The sequence below is a fragment of the Tursiops truncatus genome, chromosome 14 (assembly GCF_011762595.2).
Source record: "Tursiops truncatus isolate mTurTru1 chromosome 14, mTurTru1.mat.Y, whole genome shotgun sequence".
NCBI classification, from domain to species: Eukaryota; Metazoa; Chordata; class Mammalia; order Artiodactyla; family Delphinidae; genus Tursiops; species Tursiops truncatus.
In genome coordinates, this window is record NC_047047.1 from 66,303,256 (window position 1) to 66,328,371 (window position 25,116).

The 25,116-nt window shown below is 38.5% G+C and overlaps 1 protein-coding gene and 3 non-coding genes across 4 annotated transcripts in view; all 4 read right to left on the minus strand.

Annotated features, from left to right (window-relative positions):
• Positions 1-25,116, minus strand: part of WDR43 (WD repeat domain 43) — a 47,209-nt gene that overhangs the window by 12,836 nt on the left and 9,257 nt on the right. Inside the window, exons 3-11 of the mRNA XM_019943012.3 lie at positions 23,206-23,327; positions 14,007-14,127; positions 13,100-13,239; positions 8,798-8,900; positions 8,217-8,281; positions 6,131-6,302; positions 4,535-4,621; positions 3,189-3,320; positions 1,746-1,877 (exon numbers count right to left, since the gene is read on the minus strand). Of these exons, the coding sequence (XP_019798571.1) occupies positions 1,746-1,877; positions 3,189-3,320; positions 4,535-4,621; positions 6,131-6,302; positions 8,217-8,281; positions 8,798-8,900; positions 13,100-13,239; positions 14,007-14,127; positions 23,206-23,327 (1,074 nt within the window). The remainder of the gene's footprint in view (positions 1-1,745; positions 1,878-3,188; positions 3,321-4,534; positions 4,622-6,130; positions 6,303-8,216; positions 8,282-8,797; positions 8,901-13,099; positions 13,240-14,006; positions 14,128-23,205; positions 23,328-25,116) is intronic.
• LOC117307955 (small nucleolar RNA SNORD53/SNORD92) lies at positions 2,917-2,992 on the minus strand. Its single transcript, XR_004521896.1, has one exon. It is a non-coding gene; the product is annotated as a small nucleolar RNA SNORD53/SNORD92 (small nucleolar RNA).
• On the minus strand, positions 3,948-4,025 carry LOC117308012 (small nucleolar RNA SNORD53/SNORD92). Its single transcript, XR_004521951.1, has one exon. It is a non-coding gene; the product is annotated as a small nucleolar RNA SNORD53/SNORD92 (small nucleolar RNA).
• LOC117307956 (small nucleolar RNA SNORD53/SNORD92) lies at positions 13,526-13,610 on the minus strand. The gene has a single exon (XR_004521897.1). It is a non-coding gene; the product is annotated as a small nucleolar RNA SNORD53/SNORD92 (small nucleolar RNA).

The window sequence follows — 25,116 nt, forward strand, 5'->3', positions numbered from 1 at the left end:
ATTTAAGAAGTGCTTTCACAAACATCATTTCCTTTACTCTCCCAACAACTCTATGACACCTAACAAAAGTACACACTGTCACATCTGAAGTGCCAGATGATTCTAATCTGAATCTCTTCAAGCTTCTAGATCCAACTACCACTGTACAGGAATATGATGGACAAGAAGTATATTAAATGATACTTGTTGGGTTAAATGACCCAGTAAAATGGATTTGCAGGAGGCAAAATCCAGAATGTGAAATCTCTTTAGAGCAAATAACCTAGCTTCCCCAAATTGCAAAAGACAGAAAAGCAAATCCACCAAATAGTGTGGACTTCGTTGGGATCCAGTTTTGAAGAAAGCAAAGAAAAAGAAACTTTACAAGACAATCAGCGAAAGATAAATACTAACTGGATATTTGATGATTTTAAGGAATCACTGTTCACCTTTTTAGGTGTGATAATGAATTGTGGTTATGTTTTTTAAAGGAATTTCTATTGTTACAGTTGAACAGGGATATATTTGTGGATGAAATAAATAATAGTTCTGAAATTTGCTTCACTGTAACCTGGGTAGGGGGTGAGCAAACAGATAAAACAATAATAGATAGACTGGCTAGTGCTAATAATTTTTGAAACTGGGTGATGGGTTCATGGTGGCCCACTGTACTGTTAAATGTTTTGAAATGTTTCTTAGAAACAAAACAAAACAATAACTGGTTCACTTGTACTACTGAAGAAGTTTTCAAAGCACAGTTAAGTAAGCAATGATGGCAGATAAGTTATATTTTAAAAACACTGTCAATTGTTTTCTATAGCTTATTTCTCAGCAAATCCTCACCTAGGTTTGTATGCCATGTTAAACTAAAATTGACCTCCCAAAATACATACACTCACAAACTATTTTAAAGGTAAGTTCAGGTTTTTAGATATGCCTGGTTTCCCCCCTGCTGTTTTGCAAAATCCCCTTAAACACAAATATAAGATATTCCCATTTAGATCAAAATACAAGTCAGAGAGACCTTATTCATAGGCTGCATATTAAAGTCACATCTACACTAAGTGGCACCATAATATCACTACGAGTCACTAGGAATAAATGCACTTAGCAAATATAAACTGCTTTAATCTGATCACGCAGTGCTTAAGTCCAATTTTTTACACTTAAATTTTCTCTACAGACCACTTTCAAATTCTGGAATTTAAGAGGACTAAATTAAGCAACATCGTACAAGCAGTCACCAACTTACAAACACAGAAATCGTTAAGTGCCTCCCTTTTATATACCCCCAACCCTCTTGAATTTTTCCCCCAAACCTCCTATCCATTGCCAAGGTTCCACCTCACCGCCCCCTCTCACGGCCAGGGGGAATTAAGTTTCTGGAATCCAGAGTAAAAACTCAGGAACGCATTTTCCTACAGAAAAAAATATAAATTGTGATCTAGAATGCTGAGTATTATAATTCAGCTACACAATGTTTATAAAGGCTTTTGTGAACTAAAGCCTAAGAGCCTAGTAACAATTCACAACAATATTTCTATGAGAAAATGCATTCCAGGTTCAAAATAATTTAATACAATCCCTTTGTAGGTTGGTGACTGTCTGTATAGTGCCACCAAGTGATATATATTTGACTAAACTCACAAAACATTAAATTCAAGACAGCTACATAACATGACTATTCATTCTGTAAATGTGCTGTCAATCACTTTCTAAGAAAAATTAACCATCTTAATTCATTTAAAAACTGCTATAATACTTACATTTAGCATTTCAAAATCATTACTTTCTAAACCCTGTGTGAGGAGAACTGGAAAACTGTTTGTCTGTGGAAGGGTGTCCTTTTCTTTTTTCGCATCTATATCCAGTGCTCCCAGGCGTTCTTCAATGCTAACCTACAGAACAGAAATGACCAGTTAATGTTATATGAGACAACACCTAAAGCAGTTTGGTCAAATTACTTTGTGCTTATGTCTCAGAAGACAAAAGCCACTGACTGATTCACACCTCAACACTGAAAAACACAAATACGCTCTTCCTCATTCCAATAGAATCTCATCACCATAAGGCCAATGTCGTAGACAAGTGTAATACCTGCAATCCAAGTTTCCAGACTCCAGTGAAAAAAAATGAAAACCATGATTTGAAGATGTAATTCATAAAATCCCCTCTATATGAAGATTCAAAAAAGACAAGGATCAGGCAACTGATTACTAAAGCACAAGAAAAGACCTATAATCACAAAAGCTTCCCCTTCTGTAATTATCCCTTGCCATCAACCTCGGATCTTTTGCTAACAAATATTATCAAAAGAGCATAAAGACAGTTACGTTCCCCCCAAAATTTATAAGATGTCTTCCTATTTTTCTGTTTGTTTGCTATACAAAAACTCACTTGTACATAACTAATCCCTTATGAAAGCAAATCTAACAACTACGTTCTGCCAGCCCCTTGGAAGCTCAATCAAAATACGAACGTTCTATTACTACCAAAGCAAACAGAGAGGCTTTGGTAAAGCCTCCTGTTTGGGTTATGTTTTATGAAAAACACTAAAAAGGTAGGAAAAAATTAAAGGGTAGGATCTAGGCCAAACTAGAGGAAGTTGACACCTTATTTTTAAATCAGATATCATGTTATTGAGAAACAATTTTTAAGAACAGCAATGTTATTCCCCAACCCCCCACCCCCAATAAAGCAAGACATTTAAAATCAGGTAAAGAAACACTCTTTCTCTAATGATAAAACAGTTAAAATTCTAGATTACTTAGACAAGAGTGACAAGTGAATGGAAGACAAAAAAGAGGATTTTTCACAGACAAGTACAGTAATCACAAGAGGGTTTTAAGAGTTGAGAAAAAATGAAATTTATAAGCACTTTAAGAGGTTATAATGACGATCACTTTTAAAGGCTAACTAGCATTAAACCAGCCAGGAATGCTCAGACAGCCAAGAGACAAGGCATCACTGGAACTCAGCAACATGCGAAACCCAATGAAAATCATCACAGCAAGTCCTGGCTTAATCTACAATTACCTTATCCAGCTAACAATGACCAAATGGCCAGAAGAGCACCCTCTTCAGTTAATAAGAGTTTTGTCCTCTCCATTTTCTGAAGTTTCAGCTTTGGCTCCATCCAATATAATTCTTAGAATCTCCCAAGTAATCTTAAATTTCAAACTCAAAAATGGTCAGAATGAGTGGATTACCTCCTTTTCCCCTAATTTCCTCTTGCTCTCTATTTCCTCAGTCTGTGGAGAAGCAGGCTTGATAGCTGCATGATGACCAGGTATCCCAGGCACCAGAACTTTTGCTTCAGAATTCATCACTGGTGTTCTCACCTGTTAAACAGGAATAGTAGGGGTGTGACAAAGGAAACTGTCTTACTCTTTGCAAGATTTATCCCCAATGAGAAAACTAACAGCTTTTAAAAGGTTTTCCTACTGAAAAACTTAATGTAACTAACTCAATAGGATATGAATTAAAGATATATTTTAATTGAATACTGGCATTTAAGTATAATCTGAACATTCATTGTTTTAAAGCCTGCAACATGTAAGAGTAAGAACCAAGAAAAACAAAATCTACAGATCACGCAATGACACACTGACTTAAAAATTCAGGGGACAGGGGTTCGATCCCTGGTCCGGGAAGATCCCACATGCTGCAGAGAAACTAAGCCCATGTGCCACAACTACTGAGCCTGAGCTCTAGAGCCCACAAGCCACAACTACTGAGCCCACGTGCCACAACTACTGAAGCCCGTGCTCCGCAACAAGGGAAGCCACCACAATGAGAAGCCCGCGCACTGCAACGAAGAGTAGCACCCGCTCGACGCAACTAGAGAAAGCCCACGCGCAGCAACAAAAACCCAAAGCAACCAAAAATAAATAAATAATTTTAAAAAAACGTTAAAGAGTGAAGCTGTACATTTTATGACTACCTCCAATAATTGATCTTTGCCAGAAATGCTCAGACAGCCAAGAGAAAGGTGTCATCTCTGAAACTCAGCCAGAAGCGAAACCATTTGAATGTCATCATAGCATGTCTTGGCTTTCCTTTTTTTCATTAGACTGCCAAACACATGTCTCCATGTAGATGCCACATTATATTCAAAATAAAGCATGACAATAATGTTCTTATATCTGGTATTTAATTCCAGCCCCATCATGGATTTAGGTTTTATTCCACCCTGAAATACAGCATTCCTCTCAACAAAGTTTTGCCCCTTTAAGTATATAAATTGATGAAATAATTTGATAAATTTGATACTGATATTTACTCAGTGATCCTGCACTGGGGGTGGGGTAGAGGAGGAAGAATTAAATAAATCCAAGGTCTTCAACTTCTAGTCACCTATTCACTCATTCGTTCAACAAATCAAGAGCACAGAAATGAAAAAAGTTTTACAGTCTTAATATCTAAAACCTAATCCCACAAAATTTGTTAAGACAAGATCATAAAGAGGATTTTAAGAGTTTAAACATAGTATTACATAACAATTCAATTCACTCAAATATCTTTTTTCTTAACTTCTAATATGAAATGCACTCACCTTTGTTATAGCTGTTTCTACTTTTGGGGCCCAGCAGATTGAAATATCTCTTACTAAACACATATGAGGTTCTTTGGAATTTAAAGCCTGGGAATAGAATTTTAAAGAGGGAAAGGGGGTGGAAGGTAAAAAAAAAAAAGTGTCAAACAAAGTAACTGAGAGTAAGAATAAAGTGAAAAAGAAATGCATTTTTATAAAAATACAAAAAAGTATAGAAGGCTTCCACAGAAAACTCCTGGTCACTCAGACTGATCACCATTCAGATTGATGCCATATGAGGAAAATGGGTAAACTCTGAAGATACCAGGCATAATGTTTACTTTCTTCAGTTATGTACTGCTCAAATCTTTCACATACGCAGTTTTAAAAGACTGACATTTAAAACGTAACAGATTTTAAAGAAAACATTATTAGCTCATCATCTTATAATCTATCCTAAAAAAGACTGATCCTACCCTAAATTTCCTACTGCTATCCTTCCACAAGCTAGTCAAAGACAAGCAATGCTGATTAATAAAATGCTCTAAGGTGAATCTCTATGTCCTGATATGGTATTAAACAGGAGGGGAAGTGAGATGCAGCTAAGTACATATGTACCTACAAGGCTTTAAAGTTATAGGTAATTCTCTATACCCACCTAATCAATATCTGGAAAGACACAAAGCACACAGGAAACAGGCTGCATCTGGAGAGTGAGGTTATGAGATCCACGTATGGCAAGGAGACGTATGTTTACAGTTTAACACTTCTCTCCCTTTTTTGTCACACCATAACCATGTATTACATTTTTTTAAAGTAAGAAGTATTTTTAAATAGACTCAACAAGAGATTGCTTAAGCAAGAGATATTCCTCTCACAGTCTCTCACCTATTGGACATGCTCATAGTAACTCACCAAAAGTCTCCAAAGAAACTTCTGTAATCAAAAAACCTAAACCACTGCCCCACCCATTACATTTCCACTTAGAATACTCAATGCATGCTATTACTACAGGATCTCTTATTAAGATTTACCTGTGGCTACTGAGCACCTGAAATGTGGCTAGTCCAAACTGAGATGGGCTTGTAAGTGAAAAACATACACCAGATTTTAAAGACATAATACCAAATAAAGGAAGAAGGGGGGCAGAATATCTCAAATAACGTTTTATACTAAACATTAAAACGATATTTTGGATATACTGGGTTAAGTAAAATTACATAGTTGACCCTTGAACGATGCAGGGGTTAGGGGCGCCGACCCTCTGTGCAGTCAAAAATCCACTTATAACTTGTTCATAGTTATAACGTATCCATAGTTCCGCATCTGTGGTTTCAACAACCTTGGATGGTGAGGTACTGTAGTATTTACTATTGGAAAAAATCCATGCATAAGTGGACCCACACAGTTCAAAACTGTGTTGTTCAAGGACCAACTATAAACAGAGTTCTCACAAGTTAAAATAAACCATCCACTGAAAAGTCCTTCAGTTAAGTGGAAACATATGACATCTTCTTAAGTATTCCAATAAGCAGACCAATATATCATTTTTAAATCATTCTCTTCCACAGACATGTTGATGTTGCACTGCTTTACTCCAGAGGAGCAGCTACGTACCACTCGCTCAATGGTGGGCTGAAACCAACTGCCATATACAAGCAACAATGACATTTTGTCGGAGCAGAAACCAGCTGCTAGAATAGGGACGGGTTTTGGTGTTGATTTCTTGCCTTTCCCAGGCGTTGCTATCTGAATTGTGCAGTTTGAAGTCAAAGGCTTTTTGCAGTATCTGGGAATGGAAAAAAATGAGATTAGAAAATGTGAAAACAGCATCTCACACTAATTCTTTGAAGTTGGTGTCACGAAATGTGACCCTCCCCCGGCCTCCACATCATCAGGAGTGACCAGTGTCCCAGAGCACTAGTGTTCCTGTCAAGACTTCATCTATCCCCACCCTGCCAACATTCAAGACCTCACCACCAAACCCTGCCTTGAGGCACAGCTGCTCTTCTATCCCACTCTGTCAACCCTTACAAATGGCCCCAAGCTCCCAAGTGCTCTCTCACCACCCCTCTGAGCTTCAGCCCCAAATGGCTCTGTTCTTGCCCTACTCTAATCAGCCCCATCTCTAATTGCTTCCAACCCCTGAATCCTCACCATGACCTCTGCATCAGAGTTCCAGGAGCAAAATGATCAGCAAAATATAAACAAAATTAGATCCTCAACTTCTCTAAGAGCTCTCCTCACCTTGCTTGCCTCGGCAGCCTTCCCCACACCCTTAGTGCCACGACCCTTGGCAATGATTCAAGTACGCTTCTTGTTCTTCACTAACACTTCAAGACAAGTAGTCTCTCCCTCCACCACCTCCAAAACCTTTGAAATTGCCGTCACCAGCTACCAGCTACATTCCCCTCCTGCCGTCATCCAATGGCCTCTGGGTCACTCAGCATCTCTTAAAGATGTGAGTGGCTGTCACTCTGTCCAACAATTCCACTGAGGAATCCCTTTCTTAGTGATTTCCATATACAGCATGCAGTCTGACGATCCTTCTGACACCCTGCCCTCTCAGTTCCTTTAGCCTTCTACCTCTATCAACCTTGTCCTTCCCTGTACCTTAGCCACACGCTCCTCACACCACAGACATCTTATCACCACTAAGTACACACCCTCCATAATCCCAACTGTAAGCACCCCACTATCTTTCCAACTCACTCTTCCTAGTTTCCCAACTCCACATCCATCTCTATCCAGGATTTTTGGCCTCTGCTTTGGGCTTTACCCTTCTGTGGTCTATTCTCTTCACATCAGATAGAACGACTTAAAACTTAATGTCTTAAAACTTAGGTCAAACCTCATCAATCCTCAGTTTAAAATCCTTCAACAGCTTACTACTGCCCAAAGAGAAATGCCCAAGCCCTTACCATGGCCCACCACTTCTGGGCCCTCAACTATACATTCCATGCATACATATGACTATATAAATAAAGGCCTCAAGTGCTACACATCAAAATGTTAAGTTACCTCTAGGGAGTGGAACTCAATGGAGGGAGACTTGAGTTTTATAATCAATTGTCTATGCATCCTGAATGTTTTAAAATAAGTGTATATTACTTTCATAATCCCTATATAGAACTGTAAAAGGAAGAGCACCAACTGACAATAAAAAGTTGAAACCATTTTAAAGTTTAACATAATTCTGCACATGACTGAGTCTCAGACCATGTTTATAGCACATGCAAGAGTTGGCAAACTTTTCTATAAAGGGCCAGATAGTAAATATTTTTGTTTGGGGGGCAGGGTGGGGTACATGTGGTCTTTACTGGATGTGGCCTGCAGGCCATAATTTACTGACCCCTGGTCTATGACTACTACACATCATATCAGCAACTCCCCTCTGTCCAACAAAACACAAGCATTCACTGATACACAAATGTGTGACAAATGTGTGACACTATCAAAGTTAGAAATTAAGGCTTCACCAAAGTTCACAAGCAAAGCTTTCCTACTGAACCAATTTCTTTTAAAATAAAACTTGAGTTCTCACTGGGAATGTATGTAGTCATATGGACAAAGAATTAAGAAGGCTTTCAGAACAATCTAAATGAAAAGTAACATAAAGCAAAGAATATTGAGGTGGGAGTATAAATAAGTAGCAAGTCAGGGAAGGAAAATAAATTTCTGACTTGAGAAACTTCTTACTTACCCATTTAATATGTGTTCAAAAAGATGAACTTGACCATCTCTGCAAACAACAGCTAACTTGACAGGCTAAAAGAAAAATGTAACATTAATAGGTAATATACTTCGGTCTACTCTAATAATTACTTATGAAAATCCAACTACCCTCTCCACCCTTCAAATAACAAGAGATAAATCAAAACAGTAAGGATGTTCAACTCTTGAATTTAAAAATAATCACTGCCACCAAAATAACAATTCAAGTAGTTGTTGTCAAGCCTATAAATAAAAGTTTAGGCTAAGAAGACAGCACAGTCCATGAGAACGCAGCATGGAAGTTAGAGGAGCTAAGTCAACAACCAAGTGCACTGGCTGACAACAGGGAACCAACCGGCAGGCCCACATGTCAGGATTACTGAAAACGCCACTGCGCCCTGTCCTCTCCCCTCATGAGCACTCAATACAGAATCCAATGATTACTTCGAATAGTCTAAGATTTTTATTTTGTTCTCTCTTTCCTGAATCATCGAATCATCAAAACCCTGATTTTAAAAAATAGTATTTGTGAAGTCCAAAAACAAATTCTCTAAGAAACAAGCTATTTACCTCTTCTTTATTTTCTGACAAAGTCAAGTCAATATAGACAGGTTCGTCTGTAACTGTAAAAGACATCACTGCATTCTTCTCTTTGTTTTCTGAACGGACCTGCCTAGATAACAAAACCGATGATTAGATAATGAGACATTTAAAAAAAAAAAAAAGGCAAACACCTAAAGGGAGTTACAGCAATCAGCTCCCAACAGCATTTTCATCTTTTGAAAGCTAAATAAGGTAATTAAAGATCAAAATAAGGGAAGCATTTGTGTCACTACCATGTGACATGGTTATATGGGAAAAGAGAAAGCACTAATGCATTTGTGGCAGACTTAAACAATGAGCAACGTTCTTTTCCATTAACCTATTTGTCTATCTTGATGGCAATGCCAACTGTCTGGATCACTGCAGCTTTGCAAGTTTTGAAGTGAGTTTTCCAACTTCTTTTTCAAAGTCATTTGGCTATTCTATGTGCTTTGCATTTCCAATTGAATTTTAAAATCAGATTGCTGGGATTTTGACTGGATTCACTTTGAATCTATAGATTAATTTGAGGAGGATTATCACAGCAATACTGAGAAAACAGAGTCCAGAAATAGATAAATAGATAGATAGATAAATGATCCTCACTATTGGCTGATTCTTTGAGAATCTGCCTACTTGCTAAAATTGATTTGTAGACCCCGAAATCACTATTTGTGGTGATTTCATGGTCTTTAACAGGTATACATAGAGCAGTGAGGCATATGAGCAGCCCAATGCTCATGAGGTTTAACAAGGCTATGCTCTGCCTTTTTACTTCAGCTTTCATACTAAGTATTCTTTTTCCAGCCTATTTAGCGCCACACTTTTTGCTTCTATGCTTTTGGTTGGTGATTTCACTATTTAAAATGGCCCCCAAGTATAACGCTGAAGTGCGGTCTAGTGTCCCTAAGAGTAAAAAGGCTGTGATATGCTTATGGAGAAAATGTTTAAGTTCGATAAACTCTGTTCTGACGTAAGTTAATCAGCTATGTGTTTGTGTGTATGTATATAAATAAACTAAGGTATCTTTAAACAGAAATACACATAAAACAAGGTTATGTATTAATTAGATGACAAAAATGTTATAACCAGAGGCTTGCAGAAACCAAACCCTGGTGTTTCCCCAAGGAGTAAGAGTTCAGTATCACTGAATCAGTGCTCCTGAGGACTTCATACAACATAACTACTGCAAATAGCAGGCAATTGACTCAACGTGTATATATGCAGCACCAATTCACTGGAGATAGCACTGGGAGTACTGGGACCACTGGATATCCAAAAAACAAAAACAAACCCATGAACCCCAATCCGTTCCTTGAACCATATACACGAATTAACTCAAAACAGATCACAGAACCAAATAAACACAGGACCTAAAACTAAAAAACTTCCAGGAGAACACTTTTGTGACCTTGGGTTAAACAAAGACTTCAAAACATGATCTGTACTTCATCAAAATTAAAAACTGCTTCGTTTCAAAAAAAAAAATCACAAGCCACAGACTAGGAGAAAATATTTGTAAAGCATATACCTAATAATTTATTTATATTCAGAACATACACAGAACTCTCAAAACTCAGTGAGAATACAAACAACCCAGCAGAAAATAGGCCAAAATATTTGAACACACACTTTGTCAAGGAACATATCCAGATAGCAAATAAGTACTTAAAAGATTCTCAACATCAATAGTAATTAGGAAAATGCAACTTAAAACCGCACTGAGATACCACTACACACTTATCAGAATGGTTGAAATTAAATGACCATATAAAGTGTTGGTGAAGATGTGAAGGAATTAGCACTCTTACGCACAGCTGGTGGGAACGTAAAATGGTACAACCACTCTGGAAAAAATTTGGCAGTTTTTTTTTTTTATTCTTATTTATTTATTTTTGGCTCAGTAGTTGTGGCATGTGGGCTTAGTCGCTCCACAGCATGTGGGATCTTCCTGGACCAGGGTTCAAACCCATGTCCCCTGCGTTGGCAGGCGGAGTCTTAACCACTGCACCATCAGGGAAGCCCCTGGCAGTTTTTTAAAAAGTTAAATATACACCTATCGTAAGATGCAGCCATTATACTCCTAGGTAGTTACCCAAGAAAAATGAATCATATGTCTGTAAAAAGACTTGTACACAAGTGTCCTTAACAACTTTATCTGTAATATGCCAAACATGTCAACAAGCCTGTAGACTGAGGTGGGGAGGGGGATTACAAAGGGATACGAGGAAACTCTTGGGAGCAATGCAGGTGGCCACTGTCTTGATTGTGGTAATAATCTCACATTTGTATACATATGTAAAAACTTAATTATGCTTTTGCTTTAAGTACATATAATTTATTATGTCAATTATACCTCAGTGAAGCTGTTTAAAAAATCTGGGCACAAATTTTAAAAATTAAAATAAAGACTGAGTAACAGAGTAACAAGCGTGGCTTACAAACATGATTCAAGATCAGTTTCTTTTTATTAACTACTGAGACTTTATACATTTACCAGTAAACAGTCTTTCAGTATTTTTGTGTCTAGAAGAAAACTAAGAGTTGATTTGATAAATTCTAAATATTTCATGCATAATAACTTCGTAATAAAACAAGATTCATTCTAAAATTAAGTTACTCATACTATATACATGCTCAAAATCACTGCTCTCACACGACTACACACAGCAGAAGCTGCTATTTTAGCACATCAACAGGAGACGGTACTTCCTCCTTGCAGTAATATGAAAGGGTTTTTCAGTTGTTTTTTAATTTTAATCTTCATTCAGTGGCAAGAAGCCTTCAAATGTTATTTTCTTTCAGAAATGTGTCTTTCAAAGGTAATTATAAGGGAACCCTCGGCTTGCTCTACCTAATAAAACAAAGTTTTCATGAATGGCCTTTGGGGGCAGCCTTTCAATATGCATTTTAATCTGTTTGTTTTTTATGGTTTACTCCTCTGTTACTAGGAAGCCTCAGGTATACACAAACTATTTTCAGGATCTTAAGACAGCAGAAATCAACTTTTCTGCTATACAAAAAATTTTGGAGCTGGAGACCCCTAGTCTCAGGAGCCAAAGAGGTGAGGCATTAAAGACTGAACCACCTCAGTAATGTCAGGAGATTGGGGTGGCCGATTTTAACTTTTTTGGCATTACTAATTTCTTATGTTAGGGATAAACCCTCTAGAACCAAAATAAGATATTCCAATAGGCGCTCCTCAAAAATGAAACACAGGACAGAAAACCAACACAATTTGATTATAAGAGGCAAAATTAGGAACTAAGCTGATGGTCTGGAGGTGAACAGAGGTCCACCTCCAGACTGACATGAACCTTTCCCCACACTACTACTTTAAGAAATACATATTTGATGAGTATCATTTCTGAGTATTATTTGGTATAAATTTACAGTAACTTTATACAGTCAAGAGCATGCTCAACTAACTGATCATTAGGATAAGAAACTACTTCTATTTTTAAAATATCTACGTATTCTGTCCATGAACATCAGGTAAAAGAAAAAAAGTTAATTTCACCATTAGATGATGTTATAAAATCCAAGAAATTTCTTATTATTTCTTAAATTTAAAAACTTTTTGATGGCTCTTCAATACCAAATAGATTTTTACTTTCAAAAGTAGCTTCAGGGCTTCCCTGGTGGCGCAGTGGTTGAGAGTCCGCCTGCTGATGCAGGGGACGCAGGTTCGTGCCCCGGTCCGGGAAGATCCCACATGCCGCAGAGCGGCTGGGCCCATGAGCCATGGCCGCTGAGCCTGCGCGTCTGGAGCCTGTGCTCTGTGGCGGGAGAGGCCACAACGGTGAGAGGCCCACGTACCGCCAAAAAAAAAAAAAAAAAAAATAGCTTCAAAGGGAATTAGTGACAGCAACCACTGCAAGGAAAGGCTACTGGGATTCTCAGACACAACCAAGGAATTTAAGGTCCTCAGTAAACCATCAAATAGGCATTACTGCACTAACCCTGACAGTCATCTCTTTCAACAAAATCAGAGATTTTCCTAAAAAAATTTTTTAAAAAGGTTTTTAAATTGCCCAGTCACAAAAATATTCAGCACACTCTATCTCTAAACAAGCATGGAGGAAGTTCTATTATGTAATGCTCTTAAATTTTTCTCATAAAGATCTGATTTTTAGGCAGGCTCAATTCCTCATTACAAGTCAATATAAAATAAATCTAACATTAAATACAATAAAGCAAATCTCATATTCATCTTTTACATTAACCATATAAGCTATGACCGATTCTTTCAAGGCAATGTTACCTCCCAAAATCCAAAAGACTACATACCAGACATTAAGTAACCGGTCATGTACTGCTCCAGATAAGAAATAAAGACCTGTAATTCCATCAAAGGGTTGGCTCTCATTAGGAGGTCTGATAGTTGTGAACATAAGTGATGAAACCGGCGTTGCATGTCCCGTGAAATGCTAGAGAAAGTTAAATCTCATTTAGGAGAGGGTGTAAAGCAGTAACAAAAATTAAGAGTTCATATGTATCATAAACAATATACATGATACACATCTGAAATCAGAGCTCCAGACTACTAAGGTTATTTGTGCTATATTCCTCTCACTTTAAAAAACTCCATCCAAAAAAATCTCAACATTAAAGCCGTCCCTTCCAACTCCCGTGAGCCTACCCCACAATCTTTACTTCTTCCATATTTGTGTTAAAGATTCACTTCATTTTATCCGTTTTAAAAGGGGTGCCTAGGTGCTCAGACACAGCCAAGGAATTGTAGGTCTTCATGTTACTCTCAGTGAGTTGAAACCACAATTTTGAGGCATCATCACAGCACCAAAAGTTCAGTAACCCCTGAGCACACTCAAAATGTAATTCTAAATCTCCACAGCTAAATACAGTAATATACCAAATGCTGGATGCAAGCTAGAAATAAAAAATTACTATCATTATTATATAATTATATTATTATTGAAGAGAGTAAGATACTTAATTCAAATTCCACTCATTTCATTTTCCATTTACATTCATTCTTCCAATGCATGCAAAAAGGACATGTCTCATCTATTTAACAGATTTGGAGGACTACTTTTGTCTATTAATTGTACTATTTCATATGCTTGAAAATAACACATCTGTATTCTTAAAACAATATTCTTTGGCTCAGACTTCTGCCTTTCTCCATACTTACTCTAGACAACTGTTATGCTTACAACTAATTTGATTCACTCACTCTGTAGACTTCTTTGGTCTCCAAAACCCATAGTTTGATTGTTCGACCAGCTGAAAGCAACATCTTTCCATCTGGGCTGATACACAGGGAACTGACGCTGCTATTATCACCTTTCCATTTGCTGTATTGTGAAGAGAAATAAAAACATCTCAATGAATGGGGAGGAAACTTTACTCAAAGCAAAAAGAAAACAAAAGGCAAACTAGGAATTAAAAATACCACTCAAGGGGCTTCCCTGGTGGCGCAGTGGTTAAGAATCGGCCTGCCAATGCGGGGGACACGGGTTCGAGCCCTGGTCCAGGAAGATCCCACATGCCATGGGGCAACTAAGCCCATGCGCCACAACTACTGAAGCCCGCGCGCCTAGAGCCCATGCTCCGCAACAAGAGAAGCCACCGCAATGAGAAGCCCGTGCACCACAACAAAGAGTAGCCCCAGCTTTCCGCAACTAGAGAGAAAAAAAAAAAATACCACTCAAGGTTCTATGCCAAACTGCATTCCCTAAAATCCTGACTCAGGTAACCAACCTTGGACATATCATCAAGGTAATGCTTCCCCAATAGGACAGAGAATCTTAAGAGGTACCAGGAAATGGGTTAATAAGAGTTATAAGAATGTAAAATGGATAGCTGTGTCTCCTGTGATCCATGGTGATCCTGTTAATGCCCAGGAAACTATCATGCTGGCTGGACCTCTACGTAGAACCCATCCTATCCCCTCCATAGTTCCTGCATTCTCTGGAAGGTTGAGAACTTAATTTACTTAGTAACACAAATGATCTCTCAACCTACAGTACAAAAAGATTATTTCTACCCCAAATCCACAAATATACGCCCCTAGCTGATAAAATAAAATAAATTAGGTAAAATGATCCCTTTCTAATACCACAAATATGATTAACAGCAAGAGTCTTTATAGGCGGTTGCATACGTTAATGCTATTTATAAGCAACAAGGAGCCTGGCTTGGCTATTCACTTATAAAATCAAGAAGTAACAGTAGCACGGCTTCCCTGGTGGCACAGTGGTTAAGAATCCGCCTACCAATGCAGGGGACACGGGTTCAAGCCCTGGTTCAGGAAGATCCTACATGGCATGGAGCAACTAAGCCTGTGCACCACAACTACTGAGACTGCACTCTAGAGCCTGTGAGCCACAACTACTGAAGCGCATGTGCCTAGAGCCCATGCTACACAACGAGAAGCCACCGCAGTAAGAAGCCACACACCGCAACGAAGACTAGCCCCTGCTCGCTGCAACTAGAGAAAGCCCATGTGCAGCAACAAAGAGCCAGTGCAGCCAAAAATAAATTAATTTAAAAACAAAAAACAGAAGTAACAGGAGCAATCTTCTTACGAAAAAAGGTTAGTTCTAAAGTGGAAGAAAACATATTGCTCTGCCAGTCACACTGGAATATGTCAAATTACTCATTTGGAAAAACAAAATTAGATTCCTGTCTTATATTACATACACACTAAACTTAATAAATTAAACCAAAACTAACTGATTAAAAGTATTAAAAAATTACTGGGGCTTCCCTGGTGGCACAGTGGTTGAGAGCCTGCCTGCCGATGCAGGGGACACGGGTTCGTGCCCCAGTCTGGGAGGATCCCACATGCCGCGGAGCGGCTGGGCCAGTGAGCCATGGTCGCTGAGCCTGCACGTCTGGAGCCTGTGCTCCGCAATGGGAGAGGCCACAACAGTGAGAGGCCCGCGTACCGAAAAAAAAAAAAAAAAAAAAAAAAAAACCATGGAAACAAATGACAATGAAAACACGATGACCCAAAACCTATGGGGCGCAGCAAAAGCAGTTCTAAGAGGGAAGGTTATAGCAATACAATCTCACCTCAAGAAACAAGAAAAATCTCAAATAAACAATCTAACCCCACACTTAAAACAACTAGAGAAAGAAGAACAAAGAAAACCCAAAGTCAGTAGAAGGAAAGAAATCATAAAGATCGAGCAGATAGAATCAAAGAAAACAATAGCAAAGATCAATAAAACTAAAACCTGGTTCTTTGAGAAGATAAACAAAATTGATAAACCCTTAGCCAGACTCATCAAGAAAAAAAGGGAGAGGACACAAATCAATAAAATTAGAAATGAAAAAGGAGAAATCACAACTGATACTGCAGAAATACAAAGGATTATAAGAGACTACTACAAACAACTATATGCCAATAAAACGGACAACCACGAAGAAATGGACAAATTCTTGGAAGCGTACAATTTTCCAAGACTGAACCAGGAAGAATTAGAAAATCTACACAGACTTATCACAAGTAATGAAATTGAAAGCGTAATTAAAAATCTTCCAACAAACAAAAGTCCAGGACCAGATGGCTTCACAGGTGAATTCTATCAAACATTTACAGAAGAGCTAACACACATCCTTCTCAAACTCTTCCAAAAAATTGCAGAGGAAGGAACACTCCCAAACTCATTCTATGAGGCCACCATCACCCTGATACCAAAACCAGACAAAGATACTACAAAAAAAGAAAACTATAGACCAATATCACTGATGAACATACATGCAAAAATCCTGAACAAAATACTAGCAAAGAGAATCCAACAGCACATTAAAAAAGGATCATACACCATGATCAAGTGGGATTTATCCCAGGGATGACAGGATTCGTCAATACACGCAAATCAATCAATGTGATACACCACATTAACAAATTAAGGAATAAAAACCATATGATCATCTCAATAGATGCAGAAAAAGCTTTTGACAAAATTCAACACTGATTTATGATAAACTCTCCAGAAAATGGGCATAGAGGAACCTATCTCAATATAATAAAGGCCACATAAGACAAACTCACAGAAAGCATCAGTCAATGGTGAAAAACTGAAAGTGACCACTAAGATCAGGAACAAGACAAGGACGTCCACTCTCACCACTATTATTCAACATAGTTTTGGAAGTCCTAGCCACAGAAATCAGAGAAGAAAAAGAAATAAAAGGAATATAAATTGGAAAAGAAGTAAAACTGTCACTGTTTGCCGATGACATGATACTATACATAGAAAATCCTAAAGATGGCACCAGAAAACTACTAGAACTAATCAATGAATTTGGTAAGGTTGCAGGATACAAAATAAATGCAGAAATCTCTTGCATTCCTATAAACCAACAACAAAATAGCAGAAAGAGAAAGTAAGGAAACACTCCCATTTACCACTGCAACGAAAAGAATAAAATACCTAGGAATAAACCTGCCTGAGGAGGTGAAAAACTTGTACTCCGAAAACTATAAAACACTGACGAAAGAAATCAAAGATGACATAAACAGATGGAGAAATATACTGTGTCCTTGGACTGGAAGAATCAATATTGTGAAAATGACTATATTACCCAAAGCAATCTACATATTCAGTGCAATCCCTATCAAACTACCAATGGCATTCTTCACAGAATTAGAACAAAAAATTTTACAATTTGTATGGAAACACAAAAGACCCTGAATAGCCAAAGCAATCTTAAGAAAGAAAAATGGAGTTGGAGGAATGAGCCTCCCCAACTTCAAACTACACCACAAAGCTACAGTAATCAAAACAGTATGGTACTGGCACAAAAACAGAAATATAGATCAATGGTACAAGACAGAATACCTAGAGATAAAACCATGCACATATGGGCACCTAATTTACAACAAAAGAGGTAAGAACACACAATGGAGAAAAGACAGCCTCTTCAATAAGTGGTGCTGGGAAAACTAGACAGCTACATGTAAAAGAATGAAATCAGAACACTACCTAACACAATACACAAAAATAAACTCCAAATGGATTAAAGACTTAAATGTAAGACCAGACACTATAAAATTCTTAGAGGAAAACATAGGAAAAACACTCTGACGTGAACCACAGCAAGTTCCTTTTTGACCAACCTCCTAGAGTAATGGAAATAAAAGCAAAAATAAACAAATGGGACTTAATTAAACCTAAAAGCTTTTGCACAGCAACAGAAACCATGAACAAGACAAAAAGACAACCCTCAGAATGGAGAAAATATTTGCAAATGAAACAACGGACAAGGGATTAATATCCAAAATATACAAACAGCTCATGGAGCTCAATATCGAAAACACAAACAATCCAGTTAAAAAATGGGCAGAAGACCTAAATAGACATTTCACCAAGGAAGACATACAGATGACCAAGAGGCACATGAAAAGATTCTCAACATCACTAATTATCAGAGAAATGCAAATCAAAACTACAATGAGGTAACACCTCATGCTGGCCAGAATGGCCATTATCAAAAAATCTAGAAACAATAAATGCTGGAAAGGGTGTGGTGAAAAGGGAACCCTCCTGCACTGTTGGTGGGGATGTAAACTGATACAACCACTATGGAAAACACTATGGAGGTTTCTTAAAAAACTAAAAATAAAACTACCATATGATCCAGCAATCCCACTACTGGGCATATACCCTGAGAAAACCATAATTCAAAAAGAGACATGTACCACAATGTTCACTGCAGCACTATTTACCATAGCTAGGACATAGAACCAACCTAAATGTCCATCGACAGATGAATGGGTAAAGACTCAGCCATAAAAAGAAACGAAATTGAGTTATTTGTAGTGAGGTAGATGGACCTAGAGTCTCTCATACAGAGTGAAGTAAGTCAGAAAGAGAAAAACAAATACCGTATGCTAACACATATATATGGAATCTAAAAAAAAGTTGTACTGATGAACCTAGTTGCAGGGAAGGAATAAAGAGATAAGACATAGAAAATGGACTTCAGGACATGGGGTAGGAGGGTGAAGCTGGGGCGAAGTGAGAGTAGCATCAACATACATACACTACCGAATGTAAAATAGTTGGCTGGTGGGAAGCAGCAGCATAGCACAGGGAGATCGGCTTGGTGCTTTGTGATGACCTAGAGGGGTGGGATAGGGAGGATGGGAGGGAGGCTCAAGAGGGAGGGGATATGGGGACATGTGTATGTATATGGCTGATTCGCTTTGTTGTGCAACAGAAACTAACACAGTATTGTGAAGTAATTATACTCCAATAAAGACCTATTAAAAAAGAGAAAAAAATATATAGGCAAAGAATACTCAGAATACATAAATAGCTCTTTGTATTCAAGAAAGAACTCCTTGAGTTTAAAAAAAAACTCAAAATAAAAATAGACAAAGGATATATAAACAAGCAACTCATAGAAGAAACACAACTGTCAATAAACATGAAAACACCCAACCTCACCAATAATCAAGGAAATGCAACAATAATGTATGAAAACTTTTCCTTTACCCTCATTGGTTCCTAACATTCTTGACAATTTCTCACCAATTCCCAGAGCTTCAACACTCACCTGTATTCCTTATTCAACATCTACTCACTGAATTGACACACTTTAAAAAAAAAGACATGATCACCATCCTGACAAGCTTCCTGAATCTATTTCGCCACTGAGCACTGAAAAGGCCAGCACAGAGCCAACACCACCACACCCCTGTCCCCTGTTACTTGTGCAACCCTCCTCCATCAGCAGAAACTGGGAACTTGTTAGAATTCCCAAGCCCCAACCTAGACCTACTAAATCAGATCTGTAAACATACATAACATATGTGCACCTTAAAGCTTGAAAAGCACTAGATCAGAAGATTCCTCTCTGGGAAATGCGACAGGTTCCAGAGGAATGACCTACACATCCTGATACTGAAGGCCTCCCAATCACTCTACAAATGAAGCCCAGCAACTGAGCCACACACCCACAATGGCTTTCCAATCAGCTTTTCAGTGTTTCATTTTCGAAAACCAACAGGCAGCTGAGGATCTCCAGTCACTTGAAGAATGCCTTTAACATGAAAGAAACCAAAATCAAACAAAAATTAAAACACATTCTCAAGAGGGAGATGACGAAAAGTAAAGTTTAAATCCTATAATATCTTCAGAGAGTTAGAAAATATTATACACATGACAGAAACATGACACAACAAAAAAGAAATACTCAAAGAACGAAAAACAGCTCCCAGAGGTTAAAAATTTAGAGAAACTTAAAATTGCAATACACGATTTAGAAGGTGAAATTGAAGCAATTTCCCAGGTAACAGAAGAAAAAGGCAAAAGAGAAAATGAAAATAAGGTTAAGAGACCAAAAGGATTAGTCCAGGAGATATAACACCTAAATAACAGTATGTAGTATAAGAGAAAGATCAAAGAAAAGAGAAGGAATGAAATTATCAAATACACAGTATGAGAAGAACGCAGAGCATGAATTCCCAGGCTAAAGGTCCCTCAAGTGCCAACATAATTCACTGACTGAAGAAAAAAAGCACAGGATATTATAAAATAAAAAATAATGAACAATGAAAGCCAAAAAACCAACGAACCAATGCTTCAAAATCCTGAGGGGAGGGCTTCCCTGGTGGCGCAGTGGTTAAGAATCCACCTGCCGATGCAGGGGACACGGGTTCAAGCTCTGGTCTGGGAAGATCACACATGCAGAGGACAACTAAGCCCATGCACCACAACTACTGAGCCTGCGCTCTAGAGCCCGCGAGCCACAACTACTGAAGCCCAAGCGCCTAGAGCCCGTGCTCCGCAACAAGAGAAGGCACTGCAATGAGAAGCCTTCGCACCGCAACGAAGAGTAACCACCTGCTCGCCGCCAACTAGAGAAAGCCCGCGCGCAGCAATGAAGACCCAACGCAGCCAAAAATAAATAAATAAATAAATAAATAAATAGTTTTTTAAAAAATCCTGAGGGGAATTATTTCCAACCCAAAAGTCTGTATCTTCAAATTATCAATTGAGATTTTGCTTGTCTTCCAGGAAGCTACCAATTTGTGTGTGTCACCAAAAAGAAGGAATAAACCAACAAAGAGAAAAATGGGATCCAGGAAACAGAGGCTCCATCTGGCAAGAGAATTTTCAAGATGATGAAAGGAAATCTCAGGATAATCACTGGAAGAAGGCAGAGAAGTCCGCCAAGAGATAAATGAAACTGGAGGGAAGCCTCCAAAGATTAAATAACTGATTGATTAACTGATGTGTCTGAAAATAAATGAGATTTACACTATTGCAGGAATGAGACTGAACTAATGACAGGTATATACAAAACTAAGCAAATGAACAATAAAGCAATTATAAACCCCAAGAAAAGCAAAATTCTGTGCCAGAATATAAACAGTACAGTCCAAGTCTCATCTGTAACAATAGTTAATTAGGCATAATGTGAACAATGAATACTGCTTAATCAAAGTGTGACATTACAATATCGGGAAAATGGGGACAGAAAAAGGTAGAGGCTAAGAACTAAATCCTCATCCTCTATAGTAGGAAATCAACAGATAATACCTAAAATGGAAAATAAACTCAGTTACCTATAGCATAAGAATGCCAAGAATGAAACTGGAAACAAAATATTGTATGAGACAGCACAGTTTGGATGAAAGCTCAGGCTGTGATTCAACCTATTTCTTAACTGTAAAACAGGGATGGAGACCACCTCGCAGTGTTACAAATACAATACTGTGTATAATATGTTGAACGGTGCCTTGAACGTTATTAGTCCCTATGTGAAGAATGTGACTTGGTGAACTCTCATCCAGACAGCATTTAAAAAGTACAGCTGTGGGCTTCCCTGGTGGCACAGTGGTTGACAGTCCGCCTGCCGATGCAGGGGACAGGGGTTTGTGCCCCAGTCCGGGAGGATCCCACATGCCGCGGAGCGGCTGGGCCCGTGAGCCATGGCCGCTGAGCCTGCGCGTCCAGAGCCTGTGCTCCGCAACAGGAGAGGCCACAACAGTGAGAGGCCCGCATACTGAAAAAAAAAAAAAAAAAAAAAAAATACAGCTGCATGGGCCCCACCCCTGACCTAGTGGATGAGAATCTCCACAGGCGTCTCTTTACAACTATGAGTATGGAAACTACCACCGCAGGTAAATGGAATGAACTTACTGAACCTCTAGGCAAATGATTATTCTCTGCCCCTCCAGCCCCAAACCCTCCTTAAAATTCTAAGCCTCTATCACCACCCCTTCTGCTGGGTCTTGCCTTTCATGTGTTACTTCAATTTGCTTAGAAACTCTAAAACCACTTCCCTCTTCTGAGTTTCTATTAACTGCACCACTAGACACCTAGTAAGTTCAGAAAGCTGTAAACTTAGTTACATTTTATTTAACTCCTTTCTTCACTCAATAGCACCCCCTCCCCCAATCCTACCCAAGATTCTTCTTGGTTGGTACCTTTTCCATTCTTTCTTCCCACTCTTACCATCCTACACCCGGACTATTACAACCACCACCTGGGATCTAGCTTCTCTGCCTGTGCACTAGCTCCTTCCCATATATTTTACACAGTGCTAGCAAATTTTCTTCCTAGAGCATTATTTTGGTTACTCTGTTCCCAAGACATTGACCTTCAGTGTCTCATGCTTACCAAACAGAATCTAAAACTCCACCAAAGAAGTTTGACTACAGTAGAAAAACACTGTGCCAGAATTCAAGACAGCAAGGTTAGAACTCCCCTGCCACTTATTAGCTGTAAGACCATGGGCAACATTATCCTCCTTAGGGTCCTCATCCACGTAAGTTCAACCGCATTCAACTGTCCACATTCATTGAGCATCTACTATGCAGTCAATCACAGGATTAGGCGCTTGAACTAAAAGAGCTGTCTGAGATTTTTATCTATGACACTTAAGGCCAGACTCTCTTATAAGCTACTTTGGCTCATATCCTCCACCAACCATTATTGCCTAATATGGGCCTCCTCTAAATGCCTCTACTGGGTTCCAAGTAAATCTTTAACTTCCCTTTTGCCTAGCCTTTGTTCCTGCCACATCTCCACCCTCAAAAGGATCCTCCCACCCTCTTCTTTCCAAATCTTACCTCTCCTAGAAGACCCAGTTGAAAACCCTTCTCTTCCACCAGGCCTTCCCAACACTATCCTAATCATTTGACCAGTAATTACTTGCTACCTTATGGCATCTCTTGTGCAGTTATTTTACTCTTGTACCATTATTTAACTTTTCTGTTAAAATCTTCCATGTCCAATTTGATTAAATGTTCCTTGAGAACAGTCTGTAACCTTACTAGTAGTGTCTACATTCCCCACTGTGTCCAATATCAAACTTTACTTACATCAAGAATATAGTCTTGATTTGTCAAACTCTAAAGCATTCCCAAACAGTAACCAAGTTACCCCAGAACCATCAATGTTACTCACCACTTTACTTTGCACGTCTGTGTGTTCCATTCCACAATATGTTTGTCATCTGAACAACTATACAAACAGCCATTGTCTTGATGCCACTGTATGCAATTGACTTTGTTGTCATGTCCACCACTCTGCAGATTTTTTAAAAAATTAAAAGAAAAAAATAAAGCTCATCTGTTATGACAATATGCACCCTAGAATCATTACTAAACACTTAACTAAAATGTTAGGCCTTAACCTAACTAAAAAAGCCTACCCATTAACCTAACTAAAATGCATCTATCCATTTCCAATATCAAAAATGAGATAAATCTTCTATAACTTTATCAAATGTTAACTTTCCCTTCTCCTCTGCTAGAAAAACATACTTCTACATCATAAGTCAAACGACACTAGTCCTAAATGCCACCTGCTTTTGACAGGAATGCCAGCACTAAGCATGATAAAATGCTTCATGTACAGTGGCAAAAAGTTTGGGACACTTGAGTGAACTAATAAAGTCAAATCTTAAAGGGTTTAAAAGCATGTCTAGTTAAAACTATCCTTGAAAATCCCTTTATACCAAAACTATCTCTCAACTTTAAAAATCAATGTTCCTTCAGGGAAACACTAAATGTTTCCTTGTGTTGCAGCTCATACCATATGAAACTTTAAACACACTCAGCACAGCAAGATGCTGGCTCACTCAGAGGCACACAGGAATGGCGAAATCAACTGGGAAAGAGCAAATTCAAGTCTCCTGTCTCACACACATTCCAGGACAAGCTCATTCAGCAGAATTAAGGTGCTAAGTCACCTACGCTGTGAGCAATTATTTTCATTCTTTCCATCTGAATTCACATTAAATATACATACAATGAGTCACCACTGTGTACACATCTAAGCATAAAAGTTAAAACTCAAAATCACTACTTCCATCATACAGATTGCTCCCATCTCAAAAGAAAAATATTTTTCAAAAATATTTATTTTTTGGCTGCGTTGGGTCTTTGTTGCTGTGCGTGGGCTTTCTCTAGTTGTGGTGAGCAGGGTCTACTCTCCGTTGCGGCGCGCGGGCTTCTCATTGCAGCAGCTTCTCTTGTTGCGGAGCATGGGATCTAGGAGCGTAGGCTTTCAGTAGTTGTGGTGCACGGCTCAGTAGTTGTGGCTCGCAGGCTCTAGAACACAGGTTCTGTAGTTGTGGCACACGGGCTTAGCTGCTCCGTGGCATGTGGGATCTTCCCGGACTAGCGCTTGAACCCGTGTCCCCTTCCTTCCTACGAGCTATCTACTCAAAGAACTAAGTTCTACATTATAGCCACACACACAAAGAACTGAACAAAGGATATGAACAGATAAATTCCATAGAAAGAATTCAGTAAGAAAATTTTTAATAGTAATTCAAGAGATACAAAGCAAAACAAAGTGACATTTTTAGTCTGTTCATCTACCAATTTGTTTAGTATTATAATATCCACCCTGGTAAGATTACAGGGCACTATCATACGTTGCTAGGGGCTAGCGTACCTTTTTGGAAAGCAATCTAGCAGGTGTCCACTCATTCATTAGTTACTCATTCAACAAACATTTACTCAATACCAATTACATGCCAGGCACTACACTAGGCACTTTCAATATATAGTTATGTCTAAATCTCAAAGTCATGCAACGTAGGTTATATAATACTGAAGAGATGAGAAGTTATATTACTTATCCTTGATCATATAACTAGCAGGATTCAACCTCAGGATAGACTAGTTCCAAAGCCTGGGCCCTTTCTACCTCACCACGTCATCCCAACACTCCTTGCCCTGACCCTCTTGGTTCCTTTCTAATAAACTCATTCCCTGCTAAAGATTTATATATAATCCTGGGAGGTATCAAATTGATCTAAAAAGGAGTTCTAGGCTCCATCAGCATCATGTCTGCAGCCACAGTAAC